At 50.6% G+C, this 26,516-nt stretch overlaps 3 protein-coding genes across 7 annotated transcripts; 1 reads left to right on the top strand and 2 right to left on the bottom strand.

Moving 5' to 3' along the window:
• Window positions 1–2,097: 2,097 nt before the first annotated feature.
• wizb (WIZ zinc finger b) lies at window positions 2,098–19,188 on the bottom strand. 3 transcript variants are annotated; one of them, XM_078084509.1, is made up of 17 exons: window positions 19,048–19,188; window positions 18,327–18,509; window positions 18,027–18,231; window positions 17,705–17,780; window positions 15,725–15,849; window positions 14,116–15,642; window positions 13,096–13,530; window positions 12,395–12,781; window positions 10,543–10,686; window positions 9,637–10,173; window positions 9,115–9,561; window positions 8,509–9,030; window positions 7,852–8,397; window positions 7,541–7,752; window positions 5,421–5,661; window positions 5,135–5,291; window positions 2,098–4,754 (listed from the first exon to the last, which is right to left on the bottom strand). In XM_078084509.1, the coding sequence occupies exons 2-17, from the start codon at window positions 18,423–18,425 to the stop codon at window positions 4,355–4,357; spliced, it is 6,060 nt and encodes a 2,019-aa protein (XP_077940635.1). In that variant the 5' UTR covers window positions 18,426–18,509; window positions 19,048–19,188; the 3' UTR covers window positions 2,098–4,354. The 3 variants fall into 3 exon arrangements, with proteins under 3 accessions (XP_077940635.1, XP_077940638.1, XP_077940637.1); XM_078084512.1 differs by having other exon boundaries at window positions 5,421–5,658; XM_078084511.1 differs by having other exon boundaries at window positions 18,327–18,506; window positions 19,048–19,183.
• Window positions 19,146–26,370, top strand: trappc5 (trafficking protein particle complex subunit 5). Of its 3 annotated transcripts, none has more exons than XM_040190402.2 (4): window positions 19,146–19,287; window positions 23,792–23,909; window positions 24,690–25,003; window positions 25,083–26,370. In XM_040190402.2, the coding sequence occupies exons 3-4, from the start codon at window positions 24,734–24,736 to the stop codon at window positions 25,377–25,379; spliced, it is 567 nt and encodes a 188-aa protein (XP_040046336.1). In that variant the 5' UTR covers window positions 19,146–19,287; window positions 23,792–23,909; window positions 24,690–24,733; the 3' UTR covers window positions 25,380–26,370. The 3 variants fall into 3 exon arrangements, with proteins under 3 accessions (XP_040046336.1, XP_040046335.1, XP_077940644.1); XM_040190401.2 differs by having other exon boundaries at window positions 19,285–19,563; XM_078084518.1 differs by lacking the exon at window positions 19,146–19,287 and adding an exon at window positions 22,448–22,582.
• On the bottom strand, window positions 20,450–23,282 carry pglyrp6 (peptidoglycan recognition protein 6). The gene is made up of 5 exons (XM_040190399.2): window positions 22,667–23,282; window positions 21,622–22,416; window positions 21,327–21,537; window positions 20,947–21,241; window positions 20,450–20,541 (listed from the first exon to the last, which is right to left on the bottom strand). The coding sequence occupies exons 1-5, from the start codon at window positions 22,734–22,736 to the stop codon at window positions 20,521–20,523; spliced, it is 1,392 nt and encodes a 463-aa protein (XP_040046333.2). The 5' UTR covers window positions 22,737–23,282; the 3' UTR covers window positions 20,450–20,520.
• Window positions 26,371–26,516: the final 146 nt, after the last annotated feature.

The raw sequence follows: 26,516 nt of genomic DNA, 5'->3' as shown, positions 1-26,516 counted from the left end.
TCCCCACACTGTCATCTCGGCCAGTTTCCCATCACTTGATGAGCTGAAGGTAACATGATCCACACAGATGTTTTCAGACAGCATCGTCCACATGGACGAGTGTGGGATCTGCATGTCCAAGTGAAACAAAGAGCACCGGCTCCGGCATCAACATCGATTAATCACCACTGAAAGCTACAGGGCCTGGAATTTACTGCTAATACAGAGTGTCTTCAAACGTACACGCTGTGCAGTTAATTGAGCAAAACTCATTAACTTCACCATTGATCGGAAACATTGCTTTTACTTTGACGCTCTAGTCAGGCAGATTGATCTTGGACGCGTCATTGGCCTCCGGGTGAAGCGATTGCTGTCATAAAACATGAAGTCATGTAATTAAGTGAGTAATTAATCTTTCTAATTAGTCTTTCAGCCTTCTAGGTGCATTTGTCTCCTCTATGAGCGAGCAGTCTTTAAAGGAGTCTGTAGTTCCCATCGGCTGCACAGATCCTTTTAGCATCTTCTAGCTCATTTGTTGTGGTTTTTTTGTCCCGTCAGCGTCAGCGTTTTTTTGGGGAGGATTTAGCAGCACAACACAGATATTTTATGGTTTAGCTGAGATCAAAAGAGAGTGAACACTGCACTTCCATCACTGCTGTTCTGCTCGGTCTCAGACTAAAGCTTCAGCTTTCCAGACTGAGGTGGTGAAAAAGGCTGTAAACAGCATAGAGAAATTGTGAAGGTGTTTACAGAGGCATGTCAATCCGTGCACAGGAGATGCAGGAGAAGAGAAAAGCAGCAAAGCGTGAAGAAGACACATCGGGATCCTGCTTGGTATAGCCAATGAAGTCAACAAATACCAAAACATCCAACAACCATTTTACTGTCATCTAAACTGTTAAATGCTCTTCAGGCTCTTCTGGGAAATTGAAAAGTGGGCTGACAATTATTTTAGAATATACAGCATCATCTGACCAGCTTTACATTGTCAACTTATATAGTTTAGCATTAAATAATTTGGAAATTATTAAGCATATTTTGTTGATAATGTGTGGTATATCTAAAATATTTTCTCATTTATGTGGTGGGAAAACCCTGACTGTTTGAAATGCATAAAAATAGATGAATAATAGATGGTAAAAAAAATAATCATATACAAGCATATCATCGGCACAACTATAGTGCTTTGCAAAAGTATAAAGTATACGATGTATGCTGGTTTATTATGTTGCATGGCTGCAAGGATTACATGGACTGATTCTGCACATTCTCCTTCTGTTTTAAGTAGCAACAAAACTACTAAATAATGTGATTGACCACTTTTTATTTTTTATTTGATATAATGGCTCAAAATAGTTCAAATTTGAATAAAAAGGAAAAAAAAGACTCTTTATCATGAGAAAAGATAAGTCTACAGCTTAAAGAGGCCCTACAGGCTGCGCTTCGGTCTCTTTGTTGCCAGTCAGCAGTCGGCCCCCTCTTATCAGGCTTGTGGTCACATACCGGTGACATTTTGTAATAATAGATTTGCTGGTGCGACACTTCTAAATAAAAATTCAATCAATTGAAATCAAAGGTTGTAATAGAAGTGAGAAATATTAATGAGTTTTACAGTGGAAACAATAACTATTCATCAGTTATCGTGGAGCTCTTAGTCCCACCACATGTTCTTCATCAGCAAATGTCAGTTTAGTTGGGGTTTTTATACTTCAAGGACTTCTTATCCATGTCAGGGTAGATAGTTTCGCCACACTGTATTTAGGGGTTAGAGTGAAGCTGTAAACTTTGCATCAAGGCCTTTTAAAGTCATGTTGTGTTTAGAGATTGTGCTACACAATTAATGATATTGTTTGCTTTGTTATCTGTATCTGCCATGTCGCTAAGAACAGCCACAGACAATTTCCACATCGTGGTGAACTGGGTTTCTAACCAACTTTTCTGGGGTTTTTCCATCCATCTAAGGACGCATTTAGGCTGGGAATCCGTCATGTAACCAGCTGATATTGTACTTCCCTCTTGTGGCTAAAAACTGAAGCGTTTGCACACAACCTTGAAACTCCAGCCGGAGCAGCGAGCAAAGATGCGCTTTAAGGTTTCAACAAAGGCCACGATTCAGTGTCCGGAATTGAAATCACATTTATTTGTTTTGCTCTTGCAGTTGATTCACTTAAAACCCTTTTGTGTACGGTGCGTTTCTTTCCTCAACTGCATCTTTTTCTTCTCGGCTCGCCAACGTCGTGCCGTCTTTTTTACACACCTGTACGCGCAGACATACTGGATACACACAGACACGCGTTAACACACACACACACGCATTTAGCTCGAACACGAGTCTTGTTCAGGTAACCTCAAAGGGAAGTCCAATGCGCCAGACTGAGGGCCTCTGCTCCCCCTGGTGGAGGCAGAGGAGGATCGCGTCCCTCTGCACAAAGCGGCCCCCCCTTTAAACGCCCCTGCGTATAAGAGCCCTACCACACCGGGACACGGGAATCAGAACGCCGTCCTTGCCGGCGCCCGACCAGCGACACTCATCTCCGGCACGAAAGCTCGGAGAGACTAAAAATAAAAATGACTTGAAAGATTCACCTCGCAGGACTGCAAATACAGAAATGTACAGAGCGATACAAAATACAGAGCATCAAAAGGTTGAAATCAAACCACAATAGAGGAATTAAGATCACTTTTTTTTCTTTCTTTTTTTTTTTTAAACCTACCTCGCTAACAGAACTGCTGATGGCTCTACTAGCGTCAACAGTTTCTTAAGTACATGTAGTTATATAGTATGTATCTATACTCCGTAGAGGGGTTTCGGGGTAGTATCGCGAGGATATTGCCAGACTGCACAGACGCCTTTTAGGTGGCGCTTCAGTTCTGGGTTGATATCAACGCACTCAATGAAGCAATGTTCCAAACACACCGACCCCCCCGTAGCTCAGACGGGCTGCTGTGATTGGCCGGGGCGCTGGGCCCCGTTTGGTTTTCGTTCGCGTTATCGTCAAAAGTCCAGCAAAGCGGCTCCGGGCGTCTTTTTTCCCGTGCGGAAGGCGGAGCGCCGCCTGTTGGTTCAGTCCGTCTTTCGGCGAGGAGGAACTCGGGGAACTCGATGGCTTGTGCAGAGTTTCCTCCACCACCAGGTCCAATGTAAACATCTTTTACAGGAGGCGAGACGAAGTAAACACACTCTTTGGCACGTCCCGACACACGATGACAAATTCGATCACGCACAGACAGGGGCCCGCGTTTAGCCCAATTGGAGCTGAGGGGAGGGGCCTTTCCTATCGGCGGGTTTACTTCCGTCTCTCTCTTTAAACCGGGAGGCAAACGCACGTCGTCTGTGTATGCACACAGACACACAAACTAACACACACACACACACATTGTGTGCTCATAGTGTAAAAGTGCACCGCTGACCTATTTTCAAACATTTCAGAGTTTTACTTTAGCTTTAAAATGACCAAGCTTACCACATTCAGATGCATAATAATAAATAAATAACAGCTTGGATTGAGCTGAGAAAAAGAAAAAGGAATGAAAGAAATGGCATCACTGAATGAGGGAATGGGCTACTACCTGCTGAAAGCAGGCCGGTAGCAGAAACACCATGAAATGATAGTGACATGGGGCGTATGATTGTGTAGGAAGGTGTGCATATAAGGTTTTAGTAGGTGCTTTAAGCTACATTCAAGCAAAATGTATATTTTGGGAATAATAATTACATTGTAAAGTCAACAAGGGGGGAGCTGCTTCCACTTCTGGCTCCTTAAACCAATTGGAAACTTGGTCTTCTATTGAAATCGCGGCCATTTAAAATGGGCGTTTCAGTAAGTGCCGAGTGACAACGTCACCATTGAAAGTGCCTGTTTTAACACTTAGTGTTACCACATGTTTGGGGTCTCGTCCAAAGGAGACTGGCATGATTACAAATGTCATTTAATCTCAGTCGGGGTCTTTAGGCGAGGGGCCGGTGCCACTAAATAGCGCACTGTTCACAAAGGGAAAAGGGGAGCAAAACTGTAGCAGACGGGGGGGTGGGGGGGGCTTTAGAGGGCTACGTTTACCCTTTAGTCAGCAGGAGACTGGAGGTCTGCGTCTACACACCGGGACATTCAATAGAAACAAGGCAATCACAAAACACTATTTCATCTCTCCGCATAAACCAGGAGAGCGTCGTTCCCCCGGTAACCGGACTTTGTAACAGTCTAGAAAGCTGCTTCAAAAGGTGCTTGGGGCTCAGAGGGCTCTTTGGAGGGAAAACGATCCTCGCTCAACTCTGTGAAGGCCGAAAGAAGCGGATGGACGAAGAGATATTTGTACAAAAGTGCGGAGGAGCACCAAAAAAACTAAAAGGGTCTAATTGACAGCGATGAGTCTGAGCTCACACCGTCTGGGTGGGGAGGGGGATAGAAGGTGGAGATAAGGTGGGCTGCTCCTCTGACGCCGATAAAATCATTGCGGCAGTGACGGGCGGAGCACGCTCTGCCACCGGGGGCGTAGCGGAGCGGGCGACGGGAGGCGCGGCGCGGGTTGGGGGGGACGCGTGGGCGGGTGCGGTGGAGGTGGTACTGGAGGTAGAGGTGGAGGCCGGGGCCGGGGCCGGGGCCGGGGCCTGGACCGGGGGCACGGCAGCGACCGGAGAAGGGGGTTCGGCGGGTTGAGCGGGGGCCGCTTTGGGTGCCGCTGCCTTGTTGTAGTTCATCTTGAGGATGTGCTGCTGGAGGTGCCGGATCCAGTCCTCCTGCACCGACAGCGGGCCGTGAAACTCCACCTCGCAGAATCTGATGCAGGCAGAAAACACCATGGACAATAATCCATCCGCGTATTCGGTGGCTCCAGTTTGTCACACAAAGAAATCAAGTACAAACTGACGGTTTTAAACCCGCCGGCTCTCGGGAGCAGCCGATTCCGTTAATGCTTTTGTCCTGCAGTCATATCAGGACTTAAGCCCTCCTAGCTGTTGCCTGAAAATCCCAAATGATTCAGGATTATCAATATAGTGCATTAGACGCTGTAAATGGAGTGCGGCTCAGAAGGGGATGGGGTGGGGGTTGCTGCCCGGGGATTAAGGGGGTCCTGACCGTTCTGTTAACGCTGCCGTCCCTAAGATGTCTTAAAGTGGCCCTGGAAGTTTTCTCTAAAACACACAGGTTTCACTCACCGGCACTTCAGGGTGTAGAACTTGCCCACCAGTTTGACCAGCGGGTAGGAGGGCGGTTTGGGCACCAGGGCGGGGACGGTGCCTGTGCGGGGGGGTTTGGGGGGGCTCTCTGTTCCGTCTGGGAACGACGGGTGCTTCATGGGCCGCCGCTCGTAACCTTAGAGGGAGGAGGTGGATGGCGACAGTCAGGGTGCAAATCAGAGCTACGCCAATACTTCAGTCGGTCGCGGCGCAAGCGTATCCGATGTCAAAAAGGTAAAACCATCATGCCGCGCGGCCGACGTACCTCTGGGCAGGCGGACGTTCAGCTCGCTGCGCGCCACCTGCGCTTGGAGCGGGAGGCCGCCGGAGCACCGCGAGGGGCTGGGGCTGCCGCGGCCGGGCCTCAGCGGGGCGGCTTCCCCCTCGGCGGCCCTGGAAGAGCCCAGGCTGACCTCGCGGCTCAGCGGCCGCACCAGACTCACGGCCAAGGAAGAGGACCACTGGGAGGCGGAGGAGGAGGATGAGGAGAAGGAGGAGGCGGCCTTCTGTGATGAGATGATGGGAGGATATGATCAGAATCGGTTGACGCGGTGAGAGGTGAGCTGCTCTTTGGAAGAGGGACAGCAGGCATGACACGTGATGGTGTAATTACCATGATGCTAAATTGAACATAACTAGATGTACTAACTAATCATTATGGCTATCCAGGAGGTGTGTGACATGGAGGCCAAAATCCGGAATCAGGAAATATTTATTGCCATAAAATGTCAGACCTAAAAGGAATTTGACTTAACAGCAGACAGTACGACAAGATAACAGTGCACAAGGAAGAAAATAAAATATAAGGCTATGGGTTAGTTTAAAAATAAAGGAATAAACAAAGTTACAAATATTTTAAAAATGTTAAAAAGTGCACCAGCGATCAGAAAGTGACGTGTGCAGTGAGAAAGAAAGTGACAGAATAAATAGAATGGACAGGAATAGCATAATAGCATACTGGTTATTTAAGGTTTGAAGAACCAGCTTCCCCTTGACCCAGAGGTCTTAATCAGCTGCCATTCAGTTATTCCTTGTTTCATATCTTTATTTTTGAATAGCTGGATGTTGGGATCCTCACGCAGAACCACCTGAGTTTACAGAGAAACGTCCCACAAAGAGAAACTATCCAGTGAGCAGCAGTTGTGTGGACAGGAATGCCTTGTTGATGTGAGAGGTCACAATGGGCAGACTGGTTGGAGATGATAGAAAAGCAACAGTAACTGAAATAAGCACTCGTTACAACCAAGCAGTGCAGAGTAGCATCTCTGGGACCTTGAGGAACACGGACCACAGCAGCAGAAAACCACACCGGGGGCCCCTCCTGTCGGCCAACAACAGGAAACTGAGACTACAACAGAAGGTTTGGAGAAACGTTGCCTGGTCTGATGAGCCTCCATTTCAGCCGCAACATTCAGGTGGTCGGGTCAGAATTTGGCATAAACATGAAAGGATCCTTCCTGGCTTGTGGGGGACGTGTCCTTGGACCACTTTGGTCTCCCCGTCTTCTGATGGCTACCAGCAGAATAATGCAATTCTGGAACATGACAATGAGTTCCCTGTTCTCCTCCACAGTCTCCACATCTCAACCCACTACAGCACCTTTGGGACGTGGTGGAAGATTCGCGTCATAGAGCCGACAGATGTGCGTTATGCGATGGAATAAAATGCGTTATGGAATAAACGGTTTTGTTTGTCTGACAGATGATTATGCAGATTAATTCATTAGCAAAAAAAGGTGTTGCTGATTTAGTTTTTGTTGATTGGCTAATCAATTAATGGTCTGGTATTAATGATCCATTTCAAATCAGCAGAACAAGACACGAGCCTAGCTGGGTTCATTTCTCTGTGTACAATAACGATTACAAGGACACATGAAAGGTGATCCATTCCGTATGTGTGTCACATCACAGCTCGGGGAAAAAGGTGCGACAGTGACGCAAATGCACCAAAAACTAATTCGGGGGGGAAAGAAAGAAAAGGAAGAAAAAGAAGAAGAAAAAAAACCTGCAAGGTTTCTCCTTTCCACAGCATGCCATAATTTATCTGAGGATGAAACATAAGCTGCCAGGCACCCTGGTTACTATGGCAACTGTCAAGTCAATAGCTGAGTTGTTCTGGCATCCGTCCCCGCACTGATTTTCGCCGGGCGTAAAGACACAAGGGTCTACAGTAAGGCCCGAAGCTGTTAAGACAACACGTCTCTGAAGCTTTCCAAGACACAAAATATCTGTCGCGCCACCAGCTGCGCAGCGGTAGATCCGCCAGCGAGACGCCCGATCAAAGGCACTGGGAGGAAAGAGAGTACGCCAGAGATGCAGCACGGTCGGTTGTGATGTAAATCTGACGCCGGGCTCCGTTCATAAATCACCAGCTGCCGCTACGCACCTTCTTGAGGGTGGAGCGGTTGCCCTGCATGTAGCTGCGATGCATTTCCAGCACCTTCTGCGGCCTGCTGCGCATCCAGGCGCTCAGCGTCTCGATGGGGGATCCATTCACGCACCACTCCGTCACGCCAAACTGCCTCAGGTGGGCTCGCGCGTGGCTGGCCAGGGCCTTGCGGTTCTCAAAGTAGAAGCCGCACAGCTCGCAACTGGGATCTGAAATTTTACGAGAAATGAATGAGAGATCGTCTCATATAAGAAATATAATCAGCACTCAATGGAGGGGAGTGTGGGGGGGAAGAAACACTAGTTCACCCTGGTGGCCGTGCTTGTCCGGGGAAGGTTTTCTTTTGAAGGAGAAATCGTGCGGCAGCGGTGAGAACGCCTTGAGCTGATGCGGCGGTGACTTGGCGGTCTCCGCCGGCTGAGCCTCCTCAGACAGAGGCCTTTTCCCCAGCGGGGAGAGCCTGAAATACTTCCCCGCGGGCTGGGTGGCGGACGGGGACCCCGGGCCCTGCTTGTGGAGCCTGGTCCCCGACTGCAGCAGGCTGAGCGGAGACTTGCGGAACTTGGAGGGCTGGTAGCCCGAGACACCCAAACCCTCCGTGTTCTCCCACAGGGGACTGCTGCCCCCCTGGATGGACTCCTTCTTCACGCCCTGCTGAGAGGAGGCGGCCCTCCCTCTCTTGTGCATGACCTCCCTCAGGGTGTCGATGGGCGACCCGTTGACGGTCCACTCGGTGATGCCCATCTGGCGCAGGTGGGAGCGGGCGTGGCTGGAGAGGCCTTTGCGGTTCTCGAAGTACTCCCCGCAGAACTCGCAGCGAATGTCCCTCGTGGGCTCCACCTCCTGGGCCATGGCTACGGAAAGACCACAAGGAGAGTAAGAGAGCATCCTTACTGGATAAATAAGTACTTTCTCCTCACATTTTGCTAGAAAAACCCTGCAGGGAATCATAGAATCCAAGTTACCCAAGTTGAGGGGGAACACGCTGTCAGAGCTGCTCCAACCGCAGTTAAGAGCTCTGGCGGAGAAACCGGCGGATCTCTCCGTGGCTCCCGGCGCGGTGACCTCCAGCTGCACCGGCTCCGGCTTCAGCTTGAGGATCAGCCCTCCGGTGGGGGTCAGGGGTGCCGGGCTGGATTTGGACGGCACGGACTGCGGAGGACTGGAGGGGCGGGCGAAGGCGAAGGGTAGGCGGTTGAGGAGGGTGGCGGAGGGGGAGGAGGAGGAGGACGGGGACGAGGTCGCCAGAGGCGAACGAGGGGGTCCCGGAGAGGACGGGGGCGGAGTTTTGAGAGGTTTCAGAGGAAGAGCGCAAGGCAGGCCCCGCCTTTTGATGATCTCCCGCAGGGTGTCGATGGGCGACCCGTTGACGGTCCACTCGGTGATGCCCATCTGGCGCAGGTGGGAGCGGGCGTGGCTGGAGAGGCCTTTGCGGTTCTCGAAGTACTCCCCGCAGAACTCGCAGCCTATTTCCTTTGGTGGTTCACCTAGGAGGTTAAAGAAGAGAGCACAGAAATTAGCCCCACATCTTGTCAGGAAACATCTGTCTGGCGAAACCAAACCACACTCACTGTGTGGAAGGGCCATGAGCTCGCCACTACTCAGGCGGAAGACCCTCATGGAGGAGGACTTGTGGCGCTTGGCGGGTGGGCCGAGCAGAGACGGGGCGGAGGAAGAGGTAGCTTTCGGCGTGCACCCGCCGCCGGCTGTGGTCACCTTGCAGAGGAGGGACGAAGGGGAGGAGAGGCTGAGCAGGGAGCGCTTCGGGGCGGAGAGCGCGGCGCCGAGGCCCCGGGGGCGCGCGGCGCCGTCGCGCTGCAGCGCTCCAGCTTTGTGCTTGAAGTCGTCGGTGTCGATGAGCTGGTTCAGCAGGTCGATGGGAGAGCCCTTGGATTCGGAGTACTCCACCCCGAAGTGCCGCAGGTGGGCCCGCGCGTGGCTGGATAAACCCTTCCGGGTCTCGAACCAGGCGCCGCACAGCTGACAGACGATGTCCTTGTTGGGGTCCACCTCCAGGGCTGCACGGGGGGGGGGAACCAAACTATAAGACAACAAACTTTGGAACCTTTCAGGATGCCACAAGAGACACTTACTAAGGTTGAGAGGAGCGTCATTCTCCTGCGGCGCCCAGAGGGGCTTGGTCGTGACTTTGGAGGAGAGGTTGGAGGTCAAGCCTTTCGTCCCCCCGGGCTTGTGGTCCGGGGAGCGTAAGGGGGAGGACACGGGCAGCAGAGAGGAAATGGGGGCCTTCCTCACGACTGCAGGCTGGGATCCGGAGTGAGGGGGTCCGGGTGAGGCACCGGGGGAAGGTGATGGCGCGGCGGAGGAAGAGGGCGGCAACGCTTTAGCCGCTTTGCCCAGGATGGAGAAGGGGATGGGGTCCTCGTCAAAGTCCATGTCTCCTACCTCCTCATCCTTCTGAGGGGCCGAGGACGTCTTGGCGGAAGGGGGCTCCGTAGGGGAGATCTGTCCGTCCGCGTGGCGCTCCTTGGCGATTTGGTAGAGTAGGTCGATCGGCGCCCCGCTGCTCTCCGAGACGCCGACTCCCAGCTGCCGCAGGTGAGAGCGGGCGTGGCTGGACAGCCCGCGCCGGGTCTCGAACTGGGCTCCGCACACGCCGCACTTCAAGCCTGCGAAGGAGCCTCATTTCAATGCAACTCATAAAAGACACAAAGTTTTGCAAAGTAACAGCAGGTGGTTCTGCTCCTTTCAGAGGCCACGGGGGTCCCAGAGGAGGCGTCGCCTCACTTACACTTACTGCCCCCCACCCCCCAGTCTGCAGCAACGCGGGCCAAGTGATAAGAACTGCTCTCATTAGCTGCTAACATACCCCTAGGGAATAACCCTCCTTGACGCCGGGCCTCCGCTCCTCAACCCTGACCTAGGGTCAGTTTTACTATCTCCCCGCTGACAGCCACGTTAAGCCTCAGCCCGAGCAAATCAAATCCCCCCCACGTCAACACTCTGGGGTCAGGGTTCACTTTCATTCCCCCCCTCACCCCTGGAGTCTGCATCTTCCCCGGCAGGGAGGCCGTCCGAGTCCACGGTGCACGGCCCGGCTTTCTGCGTCGAGCTCAGATCCTGCAGCGCTGCACGCCGGGGCTCCTCCTCATCATCCTCAGCTGCTTCCTCCTCCTCCTCACCTAAGACATTACAGACAGTAATAATAACGTAGTACACCAATTCTTCTAAGAATAGGTGTACTACAGTCTCTGTAAGAGAAACTAAAATATGTTAATCAGCCCTTATTAAGTGGCTGGGAGAGTAAGGTAAAGATAAAGGATTTCATTTCTATGCTTTTAATAAAAGAAATAAGGAGGTAAACTCACTGCTTATTATTCATCAGCTCTTGTAATAACATCCACAGCGAGGAGGTGCAAGAAATGAATCCCTGTCTAGAAAAAAAAAGTAATAACTGCACTACAAACATGGCAGCCTCAGTTCACCCCGCAGTCGGACGTTCCCGGGACCAAAAAAAGTGCCATTTTATGCGACAAAACGGCGTGAATGAGCGCGGACGCGGAGGCAGACGACGCGTTTGTTCCGGCGGGCGGCTCTGCGCGCGTCACCCCGTCTCCTGACCGCCCAAGAGCGACGTGCCGCCTCGCGGCGCCGCGTTATAACGCCGTCTATCCGCCCGCAAACCACGACACACGATCGGGACGGAATTCCTTTTTTTTTTTTATTAAACGGGGTCAAAGCAGCGACCCGCTGACTTTGCGTCCGCGCGCGATACTTTCACTATAGAAAGTGATACTTCGATTATACTTGGTCGCGATAAGTTGGAAGGCAGGCTCACAAAGTTAGCATGTTTCCATTTGTTCTTGCTCTCGGTTCGTTCACCCCCCCCCCGGAAAAAAGAAACGACACGCATAACCGGGTGCGCTTGAAAGCACAGCGTGTCCTCGACCACAAATCAAAGCAGAGTAAGATGGCGAGGATTGGGCAACTGTGGGTGATTTTACAGATCCTGCAGCATCGGGCAAACTGGACGTCATCCCCGACGTGCACGAGAAGGAGAGAAAATAAGCCACGGACGCGAGAAACGAAAAAAACTGTAACGCGCAATCATCGCTATTTATCCGCGGGGGCAAAAAAAAAACAAAAAAAACGGGAAACGAGCCGAAACGTGAGAAGCAACGAGCCCGAGTCGCCGGCTACCTGCACGACGCCGCTGCTGCTCTACTAAAGTCTCGCTAGACGAAGATGAGTGGGGTTTTTTTTTTCTTTCGTCTTTAATGGCTGAATGTCTGCCCGCGCGGTGACAGGATGCGGCGCGCGGACGCCTGAGCCGAAAAGGGGCGAGCGGGCGCCCGCGAACCCCGGCGCGCGGAACTCACCGGTCCGGGCGCGCGGCGCGTCGGACTCCCCGGCAGCCGAAGTCAGACAGGGGTTCTTTCCGCCATTGTTTGGGTCTACGGGGAGGTGGAAGCAGCCATTTTGCCCCCATATGCACCGCCAAACTAAGGCGTGACCAATCGAGTGGAGGCGGAGGTTGGGATGAAATGCACCGAGTGCCACATCAACCGCGGGGTATCAGCGACTCTCCCCCTTTCTCTCCCTTTTCTCTCCCGCACAGTTCAAGGATGGTCTTCTCACGGCCACCGTCCTGCTTCAAGCACTTGGCGCGTTGCACAGCGGTGTCACCGGGGTCACGGCGCGTTTTATTCAAGCGGCCAGGTGCATTTGAACTTCCATGTGTCCCACTGACATTCATCTCGACACATCCAGGCATCTTTACTAAGGTGACGTATCACCACAGTGGCCGTCAAAAGGCATCGGGCATCCAACGGGATAAATGAGATGCTTCACCTGCCTACTTTTAAGGATGGGTCAACAATGGCAACTCACCTGCGCTCTCCTCCAACGCGTCCTCCTCCTTCGAACGTTGGGGAGATGCTGGAGGCGACGCATCTGAAACGCCCGCGCTCTGCTCCCTCTCGCTTGCGTCCCTCTCCAACTTTACCTCCACGATTCCCTCCCCTTTCTCCTCCTCCTCCTGGTCCTCGTCCGAGGAGCCGGTGCTCCGGGGGGGAGCCGTGGGGATCTCCAGGTCGGGCCGGCTGGAGAACAGCTCCCTCAGGATGTGGATCGGCGAGATGGTGACGTCCCAGTTGGTGATGCCAAAGTCGCGGAGGTGGGCCCTGGCGTGGCTGGACAGGCCGGCCCGGGTGTCGAAGCCGGCGCTGCAGAACTCGCAGTGCATCACGCTGAATGTTTCCGGGTCGAAGTTGGCAACTGTGGATGTGGGGGGGGGGGGGACTCGTCCATCAGCTATTATGAACCATGTCAACAACTACAGGATACATTGCCATGGGATTATGTGCAGACATTCGTCGTCCCCTGAGGATAAATTATGCTGTTGTTTCACGTTGATGACCACTTAGATCTTCAATAAGATGACAAGTTTATGACAAAATACGTGAAAAACAGGTGGCTCATGGCAGGGTCATTGTGCCGAGCATGTGTTAAGACAAAGACATCATAAACAGATTGTCTGGCCTTTAGAATCTCTACACAACCTTGAGAGATAAACACTGCATGCCACTGACCTTTTTTCTTCTTCTTCTGATAGGAGTACTTCTTCTCAATCGCATTGACTTCCTCGGGGGATATGAAGTGACGCACATTGTAGCTGACGCCCACTCGGTTCAGGTGGCCCCTCACGTGATTGGCGAGCCCGATGCCATTATGAAACCGATCGGGGCAGTAGGGACACTTCCTCTCCACACTCTTGAACGCCTCCGAGTCCTCGTCGGTCTCGTCCAGGTCTTCATCCAAGAAGCCCTCCGAGAGGAGGTGTCGCACGTGTTCCTCGTCGACGCCGGCGCCGTCGTTGTTGTCTTCGCTGTCGGTTTCTACAGGAGCAGCGGTGACCCGGTTCCTCAGAAAGAAAACCTTTCCCTCCTTGTCCACTTCCAGCTCGTCCTTCCCACACTGCTCGGTGGGAGGCGATAATGAGGCGCTTTGCTGTGCTGAGCAGTCCTCTATCAAGAGGAAAAAGTGCATAATCTCTTCTGAATAAACAGACAAATCCTATTTGAATTTAAATGAATACTACATGTGCATCTTAGGTTTTGGGTGAGTCTTGAAGTCTGGCCTAAGTCAGTATACTGTTTACATGCAATCAAGTAATCCGATTAGCCCCGTTTATGTGATTACTCTTTTACGTGATGTGATTAGAGAACGCTACGCTAACCGCTACTTTTCTGCTACAGACCTCTGCTAATTCATGCAAAAGCTTAGATGGCGTTCCTCAAGGGTTTAAAGGGTTAAAATAGTTAAGCCGTACTGGTTCTGAGGGAATGCATTATACTGTCACACTATTTCCTTACAAAGATGTTACTGGAGGAACAGTCAGTTGCCTGTTTACGCATCCAGCAGTTGACGATCAACATTAGCATTCATGTGTGGTTGTGTCAACTTTCTTACTACTACTTACGTACGTTCTATTTTCTACGCTACATAGAATTTTGATTACTACAGCTTTAATTTGTTTTCTGTACTAGGCAGATGACCTACGTATATACGCAACTTAACATTAGCGTGTCTGGTCTAACGTTGCGTCTCACCTGTGCTGGACTGTGCTCTTGTAGGCCGTTTCACTCCAACAGGTGAGGTAAAGTCTGGTTGGAAACGCTCGGTGTCGAGCTCGGGGCTCTTCTCTTCTTCTTGACTCCTTGTCAGCTCGCCATCCTCCAGAAAGTTGTCCAGATTAGTCAAAGTCTTCCCTCTTCTTCTGAATCTCGGGTGCTCAACGCCCTTGAAGACCACCCGGCTCGCAGGCAGAGCTGCAGCGCTATCTGGCGTTGCGCCGGCATGAGAGGCAGTGGCTCCCTGCTGTCCCTCGCCTCGAGTTGCATCGCGCAAGGACCCAGACCCACACAGACGGTCAGAAGTGAGGGCGGGTTTTGAAATTGGAGAACCCGCGGTGGACCTTGAGCGCTTGCCGGTCTCCTCGGTCAGCGCCCCGCTGATGGGGAACTGCATCGGGTGAACAAGTTTCTGGTGTTCCTTCATCACAGATTGACTGGAGGTCAGGAAGGCACAATGGCCACAGGCCAGGGAAGTGGATGGCAAACACGACGGTGGACCAGGGGTCGTAGGGTTCATCTGGCGGCCTGTTTTTTTTCTGTTGTGGGTCTTGGTGTGATTGGCCAGTGCCTGCGAGGTTCTTGTGCTGAAGTTACACTTTGTGCAGACGAAGCGGCGGCGGCCGGCGGAAGCAGTTCGGCCTGGAGCCGGACTTCGAAGCGATTTCAGGGGAAAAGCAACCGAGTGGCGAACCGCTTGGTCTGGAGTCAAAACCGGGGCCGGGGAAAGTTGCTGAGACGTGACTCTGTCTGTGTCACCCGAGCATGTAGGCTTCACCATCTTACCGTCTTCGTTCAGTTTCTCAATCTCCTTCAAGATCTTTCGACGAGACTCTTGGTGCCTCCTGTGGTGGTCGGCCAGCACGAGCCGATTCGGCAGGTTCCATCCGCACTCCACACACCGAAATCCGCAGGCCTTTCCCGAACGCCGGCCGCCCGCTGCGCTACTCTGACAGTGCTCAACTATGTGCTCCTGAAGGTGCACCTGCTTCTTGAAGTAAATGCTACATTCCACGCACGTGAAGATTTCTTCACCCGGCTCTTCTTCCACCTCTTCATCGTCCCCTTTCCCTCCCAACTTTGCGGGCTCCTCCACTGCTGTCTTTCCCAAGCCAAACTCCTCAAAAGTGCACCCCCCTGCGGCTCGATCCAGCTGTGCCGCCTCAGCGGTTTGGAATTTTTGAGGACTCGCATCCACGCTCCCGCCGGCTTCAGGCGATGTGCGCTCCGAGGCGCCGTGTCCGGAGAAGGGCCTGAATAGCACCCTCTTCTTCTGGCACCGCTGAATGAATGTGCAGTGAGCCCAGGGGGCGGGAGGGGGACTCTCTGCGTCAGAGTCTCCAGGGAAGGTGTACACGTCTCTCTCAAGCTCCTCGGTCTCATTTCCCCTGGGCCTCTTCTCTCCCTCACCCTCCTCCTCCTCCTCCTCCTCCATAGGGCAACAGTCCTTTAGTTTTCCTCTGGACAGAAACAGCTCGGATACATTCCACGCATCGCTGTCTGCCACTGCGAAGAGAAAACGTAGAAGTTATGAATGGAAGATCTCAAGAATGCAGGCCGGTCTGGGTTTCGTCCTTGTGGTACTCACAGTCCGCCGGGCCGAGCTGAGGCGCATTTGGCTCTTCCGTCTTTGTGCTCTCGTGGTCGCCGGCATGCGCCTCCGTCGCAGTAGACCACGTTATTTCAGGTCCTTCGTCTTCCTGACTATCAAGCCTGGGTTGCGTCAGAAAGGGGGAAATAGTTTGATGACATTTCATAACAAGGGTAAGCAGCAGCTCTGCCAACTCTTTTTTTCTCACACTGAGGTTGTCGCTTCTTCTGGAAATGATTGGGTTTTTTAGCAGGAGGAAAACTCTCACTGAAATGCTGATTCCAGTATTAGACGACGTGTGCATCCAACCAAAAAAACAAAGTGAAAGTATTTGTAATTTCAATCCATGCGGTGTATAAAAAATGATAAAATATTATTAAGATATTGTATTTCAATGGAATCGTGATAGAAACCGCCGCAATTTTTTTTCTTTTTTTTACTATTAAATTAATATGCAGTGCTATACAATTACTTTGTGTATACACTATTATGTGTATGCTAACTAACGTTTATGAAAAAAATCATAATTCATAATTTTGCAATAACGTTCCTAATAAATTGAAATCGGATTCTTACAAGAGTATACAAAGCTATGTGGTTACCTCAAATATACACAGGACACGTTTATTGAGTTACCAGCAAATACATTTCATACAGCGGGTTAAATAAGTAGCAAGCAGGACACAATTATTCTCAATAAATACATTTATAAAAAGCTATTAACAAGGAATATCCAACAGATGTCGGTAACAACCCAAGTAATCAATACATACAAACAAAACAAATGAGTTACGGAATAAAGTTGCGTGTAATATGCAATGACAGAGAAAAGGTATTGAACAAGGAAGTGAGGTGCATAAAGGCTTGGAACGCAAACACACCCGCTGGAATCTATAAACATGTAAAAAGTCGTCTCCTTACCAAGGTGTCACACAAGTAACATCTCAAAATGGGTCAAATCAAAGAGCTCTCGTAAGACCTTTGCAACCTTATCGTTGCAAAACATACTGAGGGCATTTCTTAGAGAAGGATTTCTAAACTGAATGTTCAAGCGAGCACTGTTGGGGCCATAATCCAGAAGTGGAAAGAACCTCATTTAACCACAAAACCGTCCATGACCACGTGCTCCGTCCAAGACTTCTGACTGGGGAGGGAAAAGAATGATCAGAAGAGTTTCCCCAGATTCAAAGACCCACTTGTGGAAAGTTATCTGGTCCAATTGTCCTAAAGAAAACAATAAGTGATGCACTCCACCGCCGTGATGGGCGTGCAGGCTCACCACGCATGTGGAAGCTTGTTTAAAGGTGGCTTCACCACATTTAGGAGAATATAGTCAGATCAGACCAGAATATAACTGCTTGGAGGCCATAATATGAGGTGGGGGCATCATGAGGTGGAGGCTGGGACTACTTTCTCCATACAGGAGGCGTCTTCAAGCTGTCTTTACCAACAAAGGCTTTTACAAAGTATTACATTTCAGTAATGCGTTCAATACATATTCCCAGTGTCATTCCATTTTATAAACGCAAACCTTCATTTCATGTTCATTTCTTTTAAATATATGGATTACGTACGTTGATCACCATCAACTGGTGAATATCAATAGCACCATTAGAAACATGCTTGGAAAAATGGTGACGTGTTCAATGCGTATTTAAGCCGCTGTGAGTTGTTGTGACTATGTTGTGACTATTTAGACCTTAAGTTGAGGAATAAAAACAGTATTGCCTGAATACATGGGAGGAAACTAAAGCTATACACATCGGACTGTAGGACTACTGAAGCTTTAGATTTTCTTTACTTCCTTTGCCGAGGCTCGGACAAAGAGTTAACGCCATCAGCTGAGCTTAGCACGGAGACTTGAAACACGAGGACCAACGACGCAAATACCCCCGACGACCCCTCTCTCTGTGTCTGGAGGTTTGTCCTGAGCCAACAGCTGACATCCCTGCCCTCTCTCCTCTCTCTCCTCCTCACCTGAGTCCAGAAGAAGAGGATCCCGGGCTGTGAGCAGCCAGACCGTGAGGGTTAGAAAAGTGCTGTAGCTCCTCCTCTGACACACAACAGCACACAAAACACACAACCACAGCAACATCACCTCACAGTTACATCGCACAGATATCGAAGATACAGTGCGGGACACTTCTGGCTACATGCACACTGAATCAACATTGAGAACAATTAGGGATGGGGGGCAGGGGGGGGGGGGGGCAACAATGACAGGACCACCGATGGCATCGTGTATTTAGCTGCTACTTGTGATTACGGGCATCCCAGTAGAAATGAAACCATGTGTTACCATCTGGTGTTTCTCTCTCAGAGTCAGAGTCCCAGCTCAGGGAGGACGAAAAGGCTGAGGACGTTAGCCCCCTCTGTGCGCTCCTCCCTGGGCCTGCGCTGGGCCGAGGGCCCTTGTCCTGCCCGGGGCCCTCAACTCCGCCCCCACCCGCCCACGAGCGCTCGGCACACATCGGGCCGTCTCTCACATGGGGGGAACGCGAAGACTGGAGGGCGATGGCAAAACAACAACGGGAAGAAATACGGTCAGACGGGCGGGACCAGCGGCAACCAACGGTGGGGAGCGGCGACGAGGTCTTACCTGCGAGGTGCACCTGGGGGAGGCGGGGTTTTGTGCAGGGGTGGAAGAAGCGGGCTCATAGCTGGTCCCTGGGGTTAGGGGTCGTCCCTCTGGCTCCATGGTCCCACACCCCAACCCCCCCAGAGAGCAGTATGGAGTCCCACTGGTGACCAGCCGCCCTACATTGTGCAGCCTCCTCTTCTTCTGGAATGCACACACACACACACGCACACACTAGATCAGGGTTTCTCACCACTCACCCTTAATACTCACACGGCACAATTACTGGAGCAGATTGTGAGGGAAGAGTAAATAATGACATGGAAGTGTCAGAATCTGCAGAATCTGTCCTCAGTATTTGGCGGGGGGGGGGGGGGCAGCTGCAGGTTTTTAGACTGTGGCCTATTTTCACAACATGTCTGCTCTTAAAGAATGAAGTAGGGCGCCCAACTGGTTACATAAATAAATGGCCCATGTCCTTTCCTTGCTTCCCCTCTTCCCCCCCCCCCAAAAAAAGCAGGAAAATGCCCGGGTACATCAGGATGTCCCAACGGCGGGTCTTTGCTGCTCCAGAGGACGCGGCGGGTATCGATCCAGTCGGTGAATATTGCAACAATGCATCCGTGCACTTGGTCGTTTAAAAGCACAAAAAGCCCAGAACCTGCGGGATTATTCCTGTTGTGTGTGTGTGTGTGTGTGTGTGTGTGTGTGTGTGTGTGTGTGTGCGCGCGCGCATACTCACTGAATTCGGCCTGTTTTGCGGGTCGCGGTAGAAAAACGTCTGTCTCGTTCACGCACGGCTCGTCATCGTGGACGCAGCGGAGGCTTTTCGCCGCCCTGACACGATGGTCGCCGCGGGGAGGCTCGGACCGCTCCCACGGGGACCAACTTGTCCCTGCGAGCCGAGCCTCAGCTCGGAGCGTGGACCCCTCGAAGATGCAGGACGGCGGACTCCATGTTATTCGGCTCTCGGGCACGCTGCGTACGTAAGAAACGTCGGCGGGGAGGGCGACGGGGAAAGAGTTTCCGAGTCGGATTGGGTTGTTTAAGTTCAACTTTTTTTTTTGCCTTGCTCCCCCCCGCTGTGCGTCGGTTTGTGTTCTTCGTTTCGACGCCCGCCGCGTGCGAAAGGTTTTCGGTTCTAACGCGTTTTACAGTAACAAAAAGACTTAATTCTGCGAGCGGGCACGAGGCTGCACGGCGTCGACCAGCCGCGCGGGGACGCGGAGTAAAGCGCAGCATCGTTCCATGGAAACAGGTACAGTTCTAATTGCCACTTGGTGCCAATTTAATGCCTCTAAGTAGCAGCTCCACATAACGTACCGCCGTGTTAAATAGCACACGGATTAAACATATCACATCGCCCCCCCGCCCGCATTGCTTTGGGGTGAGGACAGCTGGAGCAGTACGTAATTAGTCATAAAAATGCTTTAAATGTTGTAGATCAATAAATGCCTCGCGACCGGTTATTGCTGGGCCGTCTGGCGCCCTCTGCTGGTTTGATGTGGAACTGTGTTTGCGCCATAAGGACGTTTTCCAATAAGTACTGACTTACAACGGCGAAAACGATACTTTTTTGCAAGAAAATGTACTTTATTGCAAAGGTTTATTTGAGTAATAATACATGATACAAGTATCCGCATCCAAATATACCTTAAGGTGACTGCAAAAGTACACATTACGCAGAATAATGTACTGTTATACGGAATTGGATTTTAATTATTGGTGCAATAACTAAACATAATTGTTGCTGGTTTTAGTTACTGCTATTCTGGTAGTTAGCTTTAATTTACCTGAATAAAATAATGATCTTAATAAAATATCCCAATACATAATTTCTCTATTGCGTCATAATAATTTTATTGATTAGATTTTGTTTTTAATATAATAAAAGTTTTTAATTAATATTAATTAAGAAATAAAGTCACCAAAGTCAAATACATGTAGTGGGGTAAAAAGTACAAATTTCATCCTGAATTGTTGTATAGTTTAAGTATAAAGTAGTAATAAAACACAGTTAACCTGAGTACAGTTACTTTCCCTGTCTGTTTTTTACAGTAATAATTGCGCCGAAATTCATGCAAGACGACGTAGTGTTCAAAAGGAAGTGGCAACAATCACGACATGAGAATAAAACAAATTAGTATACAATTATTTATTGTGTCTTAGTTTTTGGTTCACTTAAGACTTCTTGGTCTCCCTCCTGTCGAGCAGATCATTTTCCTTTCTTGACCTCCTGAAAGAAAGGAAATAGGGAATGAAACCAGTAAAACAGGTATACACTGTAAAGTGTATAGTATTTTTTCTCTCATCTTTACATTTTTTCAGATCTAAATCATAGAATCCTACTGAAAGGTTCACTGGGCTGCTACAAAAAAATGCAAAAATGTTGCAGGGCTTACACATGCCCATGCAGCAACGACAAGAAAGGGATTCCTGTATGCCGACAACACTGTAACGACCATCAGATGTGCAACATACCAAGTTGTCAATGAGACATGCCCGGTCTGTCCTGACTTGTCCAACAGGGAGGATTAAGAGGCATAACAACAGGCGCCATGCCTTGATGGATAAAAGGCCTCTGACTCTGAGTTCTGCCAAACTGACCCGCTCGCCCCTTTCGTCCCCTCGACGTACGTACCCCAAAGTGCTCCCAGCCTCTGATCTCATCATAGAGCGCGTCGCCAGGACAGGAAGTGGCCACCACCTGTCTGTGGCCCTGCAGGACGAAGTCGGAGACCAGTCTCCCGCCGCCGACGGCGCAGGCCGCCAGCTGATCCCTCACCAGCCCCATGGAGTGCTGGGAGGGCAGCCCGATGGCGTAGTCCCCGATGAAGGAAACCCCGTAGCCCACCGAGTTGTGTCCCAGGGTGTGGGCCCCTTGCCGCAGCCAGCCCCGGCCCTCGTAGATGTACCCGTCGGAGCCTGCGACGAAGCTTTCGAGGGAACACGGAGGGCAAACTTCAGACGCTTGTGAGTCGAGGCCACTACCTTCGCACACGTATGACCCCGAGGCTGTACCTGTAGCCGATGTCGTCCCAGCCCCTCTCCTCCTGGTGGAAGCGCTGCATGGAGCGCATGTCGGCGGCGCACTCCTGGAAGGTCAGGCAGGGCTTGCTGGGCGAGTGGGTGTGGTGGATGTACATGAAGGAGAGCGGAAGAGACAGGTTGGTGGGGGTTCCTATGTACGGCTTTGCGCCCCACATGCAGCGAGGTATGATGGGCGGGCAATCTGAAGAAGGGGTGGAGAACGTGAGGCCGGTTAGCGTATGCGAGTGTGATGGGAACGTTTGACATTTCACTTCTTCTCACTCACCGATGTACTTCTGGACAAACTCTTTCATTCCCTTCTTCACCAGAGCCGCCAGCTGCTTCTTCACCCTGACCTCCATCTTCGGGCGCCCCGCCAGTCCCCGCCGCAGCTCTACCGCTTTCAACACCTGTCGGACCAGCACGGGGGGGGCAACCAGCCCCCGGAAGTTCTCCCTTCGGCGCTGGGCGATGAGGCGCGGGCCGGCGTCCAGCCCCTTGCTGTCCAGCCGGCAGTAGTACTCCGTCAGCAGGCCGCTGAGCGCGGCAGGGCGCTCGGCGGAGACCTCCATGCCCAGAATTGCGCCGTCCATGCCTCCGTTGACCCGGGCGGCGGTGAGCGCAGAGGGGACCCCGAGGAGGGTGAAGACCTGAGGGAAGGCGACGCTGTCCCAGCAGCCGTCGGGTCCCAGGAGAGGAGAGCCGTCCAGGTCTTTGGCCAGAGTGAGCTGGTAGAGGCCCCGCACGTGGCCAGCCTTCTTGGCGAGGAAACCGGCTTCGATGCCCAGGAGGAGGGGCGCCAGGGCGACCGTGGTGCCGTCGGGCGTCAGGACGACACCTTCCTCCGTAGCGTCCTCCGTCACTCTGTGACGCACGGCCTTGCTGAGGTAACCGGAGAGGCTGGCGTCCCATTCGGCGCCGGCAGGGTTGGCGTTGCCAAGGAAGTGCCGGACGAACGCGTCATCGAGGCCGCCGGCGCCCCGCAGCCTCCTCAACACACTCAATGGGTCTGACCCAGGGTCACCGTCCTCCACCTGCCTCACCGCCACGATGAAGTCATCCATATTCATGAAGGACGTAGCTGGGGACAAGGAGGGAAAACACGTCTGCTCAGACCTACACGACCTACAAGACGCACAAGCTGATACACGGAGGGTTTCGGCTGTGCTTCGTGCTCGACAGAGGCAAAATACACGAGGGAAAAAGTTGAGAAGCAGGCAAGCGATTGTGAAGACTCTCAGCTGAAGGTATTTTTCTGACAAAACAGGAAGAAAAACATGAATGAAATAATGTCGGCACAGTCACTCATGTCCCGCCTTTACACCCATTACCTTCTGCATACGTGCTGCTGAGCAACACCACAAACAGGACCAGGGCGAGTCTCCAGCAGCCTTTGTCCATCCTGAGGCGTGAGCGGGTCCAAATGTCTGCCCTCCTTTGTTGCCGCTGGTCATTTATACAACTTCACGTGCACAACAAGCAGGCGGTTATGCAACTGTTGACTTACTGCAGATACGCCTACCTTCGGCCCGTCGGCGCGGCCCACTGAGCGTGCGAATCTGGCACCTGCGGTCAGTCAGGTTTTTTTTTTGTTGTGATTTTCCGCTAACGGTGTTCCGTCCGATGTGGCGAACACTTTGCAGAAACTCACAAATTCCGTAATGGCTTGTGAAAGAAAAAAAAACATCTGGGATCTTTAAATCCGGAGCTGCTGTACCAATCAGCAGCAGTCCTCTCTGAGGCAATAAGCATGCGGGATGTTCTGGGAAACACAAAAAGCTCGGCCGCAAAACTGAGGAAGTCCCACGACGTGTCACGTGTGTACCAGACAGCTGTATAAATCTTTATTGCTGATTGTATCGACGGTTTTATAATTTTTCTTAAAAGGTTGTTCTTAAGAATGCAGCGATGAAAAGGTGCACAACAACTGTCAAGCCAAAAAGTCACAGAGACACCGCGTGCTGCTGCACCGGGCATTTCATGATAAAAACAGGTTATTGCGGTATATGGTGGAACTAGAGAGAACATTGTGGATGCAAATAACAAAGGTCAAAGATAAGATAGATAAATGTACAGAGAGGAACATGAAAGATAAAGTGATGTTGTCAAGACAGCACTTGTCTTGACAACTGCCTGCTGGAATAGCCTGCTATGGTAATGATCCGTGACTGTGCTTCCTTTGGAAACAATGTACAAACAATGGTGCGCCGATGACCGGCATTGGTGGGAAGTCTCAGATGTGTCAGATTTATTCTGAGCCAAGCTGCACATTGACGCTCTTGATGCATCTATCGGGAGACATGTTTTGTATGCGACAACTGTAGCAGTTTTGGTAATCTCACCGCAGCATGGCCATTATCCAGCTTGTACAGTAGTTTATGTTAATAAAATATGACATGCCAATATATTATATTTTAGAGTGACCTTGACAGTAAATGTAGTCTTTGTCTATGCAGTGACGCTCCCGTACACTGCGCGGCGCAGTGCAATGTGAATCTGCTCCATTAAGAAACCAACGAAGAAGAAGAAGAGGAAGAAAGACACTGTACAGTCGTTCGTCTGTTCGGCAACACGGTTTGTGTACTTTTTTTTTTAAATAAACAAGTTCCTATCTATTCCATGTTAGGGTCTCCAAAACGTGTAACTTATGTGTCCTTATGTGTATGCTGGGAGGAGCAGACAGGAAGTTCCGGCTAGCATGCTGAACTAACGTTAGCTAGCTAACAGCTAACAGCTACGTTGACGTTGTTGGTGATCAGCTGTTTGTTAGCGAGGCTTAACCGGGACAATCATTTGTTCTTGTTGCGCGGCAAAATTTTCTCTCTTTCTAGTTAATGAATGAAATGATTTGATTGGTAGGTCAACACTTGACTTATGCTAAGAGACAAGTCATTCCACACAGCATTATGCCAAACAATCGCCTCAATCAGTAGGAGCAGTATCCGTTTTTCTCTTTTATATTGTAGCTTCTGTTGGGCTTTTAGTTACTCGAAACAAGCAACATGAGATATTGGATAGGAATCTAAATGATTATAAGAAATGACAGAATGTTAGTTAATACTAGAACACTGGTAAATTTCCGTAGCCCGATTCACCACGTACTGCTTTTATTCAGGATCCAACCATTGTGTCCGAACAGGTCATTTACAGGTATTTCAATCTAAGGAGGGAGGCCTGATGGCATTATTACCTCTGGTTGAGTCTTTATTATTGGTCTTACTGTGACGATTATTGTGCCAATACATGTAAAGGTGCAGACATCACGTTCGAACGCATAGACATTGCAAGAACTCCACATGTGAGCAGTTCTCCCATGCTGGTAACTATAAATGACCTGCATGCGTGTGTCCGTAGATCCCGACCTGCTCAGTGGACCACCGTCAAACCACCAACAGAAAATGGACACGCGGTTCACTCGAGGCAAATCCAACATCTTGGAGCGACCCCTAACCCGACCCAAGACCGAGGTGAGCGTGAGCGCGTTCGCCCTCCTGTACTCCGAGATGGTGCAGTACTGTCAGAGCCGCGTGTACTCCGTGTCGGAGCTGCAGACGCGTCTGGCCGACATGGGCCAGAGCGTCGGCGCCAGCCTGCTGGACGTGCTGGTGCTGAGGGAGAAGAACGGCAAGAGGGAGACCAAAGTGCTGAACATGCTGCTCTTTATCAAGGTGAGCGGACGGAAAACACCGCTGACGGTTTCAGAGTCAAGTCCCAACTCGACTAACTGCCTTTTTTCCCCTCGTTTAGGTCAATGTCTGGAAGTCTTTGTTTGGGAAGGAGGCTGACAAACTGGAGCAAGCCAATGATGACGACAAGACTTATTACATCATAGAGAAGGAGCCCCTCATCAATGCGTACATTTCCGTGCCCAAGGAGAACAGCAGCTTGAACTGCGCTGCCTTCACGGCGGGCATCGTGGAGGCCGTCCTCACGCACAGCGGCTTCCCCGCCAAGGTCACCGCCCACTGGCACAAGGGCACCACGCTGATGATCAAGTTTAACGACTCCGTCATAGCCAGGGACAAGGCCCTGGATGGCAGATAAGGGAGACTGGAGAAAGCCGTGGGAGGGGTGGGGGGGGGTCATGTTGATCGATATCAACCAGCTCCGGGATAGTATTTGTTCCGGGCTGGATTTCTTTGCGGGCACTTCTCAGACAGGAGGGACCTTATGGATGGATGAGCGCACCGTGCGGAGCCGCGGCTCAAGAGGAAAACATAAAGCTAGTTGGTTCAATCCGCCACGTTTTTCTTTTTTTGTTGACCATCTCGCCCCTGTCTCACCTCATGAAAGTGATTCGAGTTACAGTGTATACTCAAGATCACATTTTATTTGTAGATTACATTTTTACAACACAGATGATTAATATAAATATACATATAAATTAAACAAAATTAAATAATTGGGCTCTCCGACATTGTGGTGGCCCTTTCACAATTTAAGAATGAATCGAATGAATACCCTGAAACGAATAAATACCCAACAGATTATTTGATAATAAGAGAGTAGTTTTACTTACTTTAGAGGATGGAGGTGAACCAACTAAATGGAGGCCAAATAATTAGAGCGTCCCCAGTTAATAAAATGGTAAAACGTTAAATGCTACAAAATATTTGATCCAACAGACAGAAGTCCAGACTTTAGATTGTTTTAACAAGTTGTTTTTTGCATTCCAGTTTAACAGATGTGTTTCGTCTCTGTGAAGTATATTTACAATTGGCAGTAGTTCGCGTTAACGATACTGAGATCACATGTTCAGGTGAGTCACGTGTGTGTGTGTGTGTGTGACTACGGGGTTATTATTATTCTTAAACTAAGTACAAACCTTCCACATGGTGTTTTATGAGCCGGCCACAATATCTTTAGACTTGACATCTTGACAAATTGGAATATGTCTAAGTCATCTAAATAAGTGAATTGTTTTGGGATTACTTTATTCTTGGCACCATGACAACGACATTGACCGTTTTGATCTGCAGGTTGGGAAACTATTACCAGTCAACTCCATAAATAAAATGTGAATAACTCAAACTAATCCATGAGAGAACTCTGTGGTTTCTGGGGGGGGGGGGGGATGTCACCACTTGATCATTTTGCTGAACATGGGGATAAAATGCATCATTCAGTAACCGCAATGTTGGATTTGCAGCTAAAGGATTCTCTGCTGCATGACGTCCCCTT

Source organism: Gasterosteus aculeatus, chromosome 11, assembly GCF_964276395.1.
Source record: "Gasterosteus aculeatus chromosome 11, fGasAcu3.hap1.1, whole genome shotgun sequence".
NCBI classification, from domain to species: domain Eukaryota; kingdom Metazoa; phylum Chordata; class Actinopteri; order Perciformes; family Gasterosteidae; genus Gasterosteus; species Gasterosteus aculeatus.
Note: the sequence above shows the minus strand (reverse complement) of the source record. Positions and strands in the feature narration are given on the sequence as shown.

What these genes read in the sequence shown, in the direction of transcription:
- pglyrp6 (XM_040190399.2), bottom strand. Translation starts at nt 22,736, where the DNA reads ATGGACAAAGGCTGCTGGAGACTCGCCCTGGTCCTGTTTGTGGTGTTG. An exon ending in CAGCAGCACGTATGCAGAAG is followed by an intron (nt 22,417 to 22,666) that starts GTAATGGGTGTA and finishes CCTTGTCCCCAG; the next exon opens with CTACGTCCTTCATGAATATG. An exon ending in GAGGCTGGGAGCACTTTGGG is followed by an intron (nt 20,542 to 20,946) that starts GTACGTACGTCG and finishes CCTTTCTTTCAG; the next exon opens with GAGGTCAAGAAAGGAAAATG.
- wizb (XM_078084509.1), bottom strand. Translation starts at nt 18,425, where the DNA reads ATGGAGCCAGAGGGACGACCCCTAACCCCAGGGACCAGCTATGAGCCC. An exon ending in TCCTCTTCTTCTGGACTCAG is followed by an intron (nt 15,850 to 17,704) that starts GTGAGGAGGAGA and finishes GACGCAACCCAG; the next exon opens with GCTTGATAGTCAGGAAGACG. An exon ending in TCAGAAGAAGAAGAAAAAAG is followed by an intron (nt 12,782 to 13,095) that starts GTCAGTGGCATG and finishes CCACATCCACAG; the next exon opens with TTGCCAACTTCGACCCGGAA.
- trappc5 (XM_040190402.2), top strand. Translation starts at nt 24,734, where the DNA reads ATGGACACGCGGTTCACTCGAGGCAAATCCAACATCTTGGAGCGACCC. An exon ending in ACATGCTGCTCTTTATCAAG is followed by an intron (nt 25,004 to 25,082) that starts GTGAGCGGACGG and finishes CCCCTCGTTTAG; the next exon opens with GTCAATGTCTGGAAGTCTTT.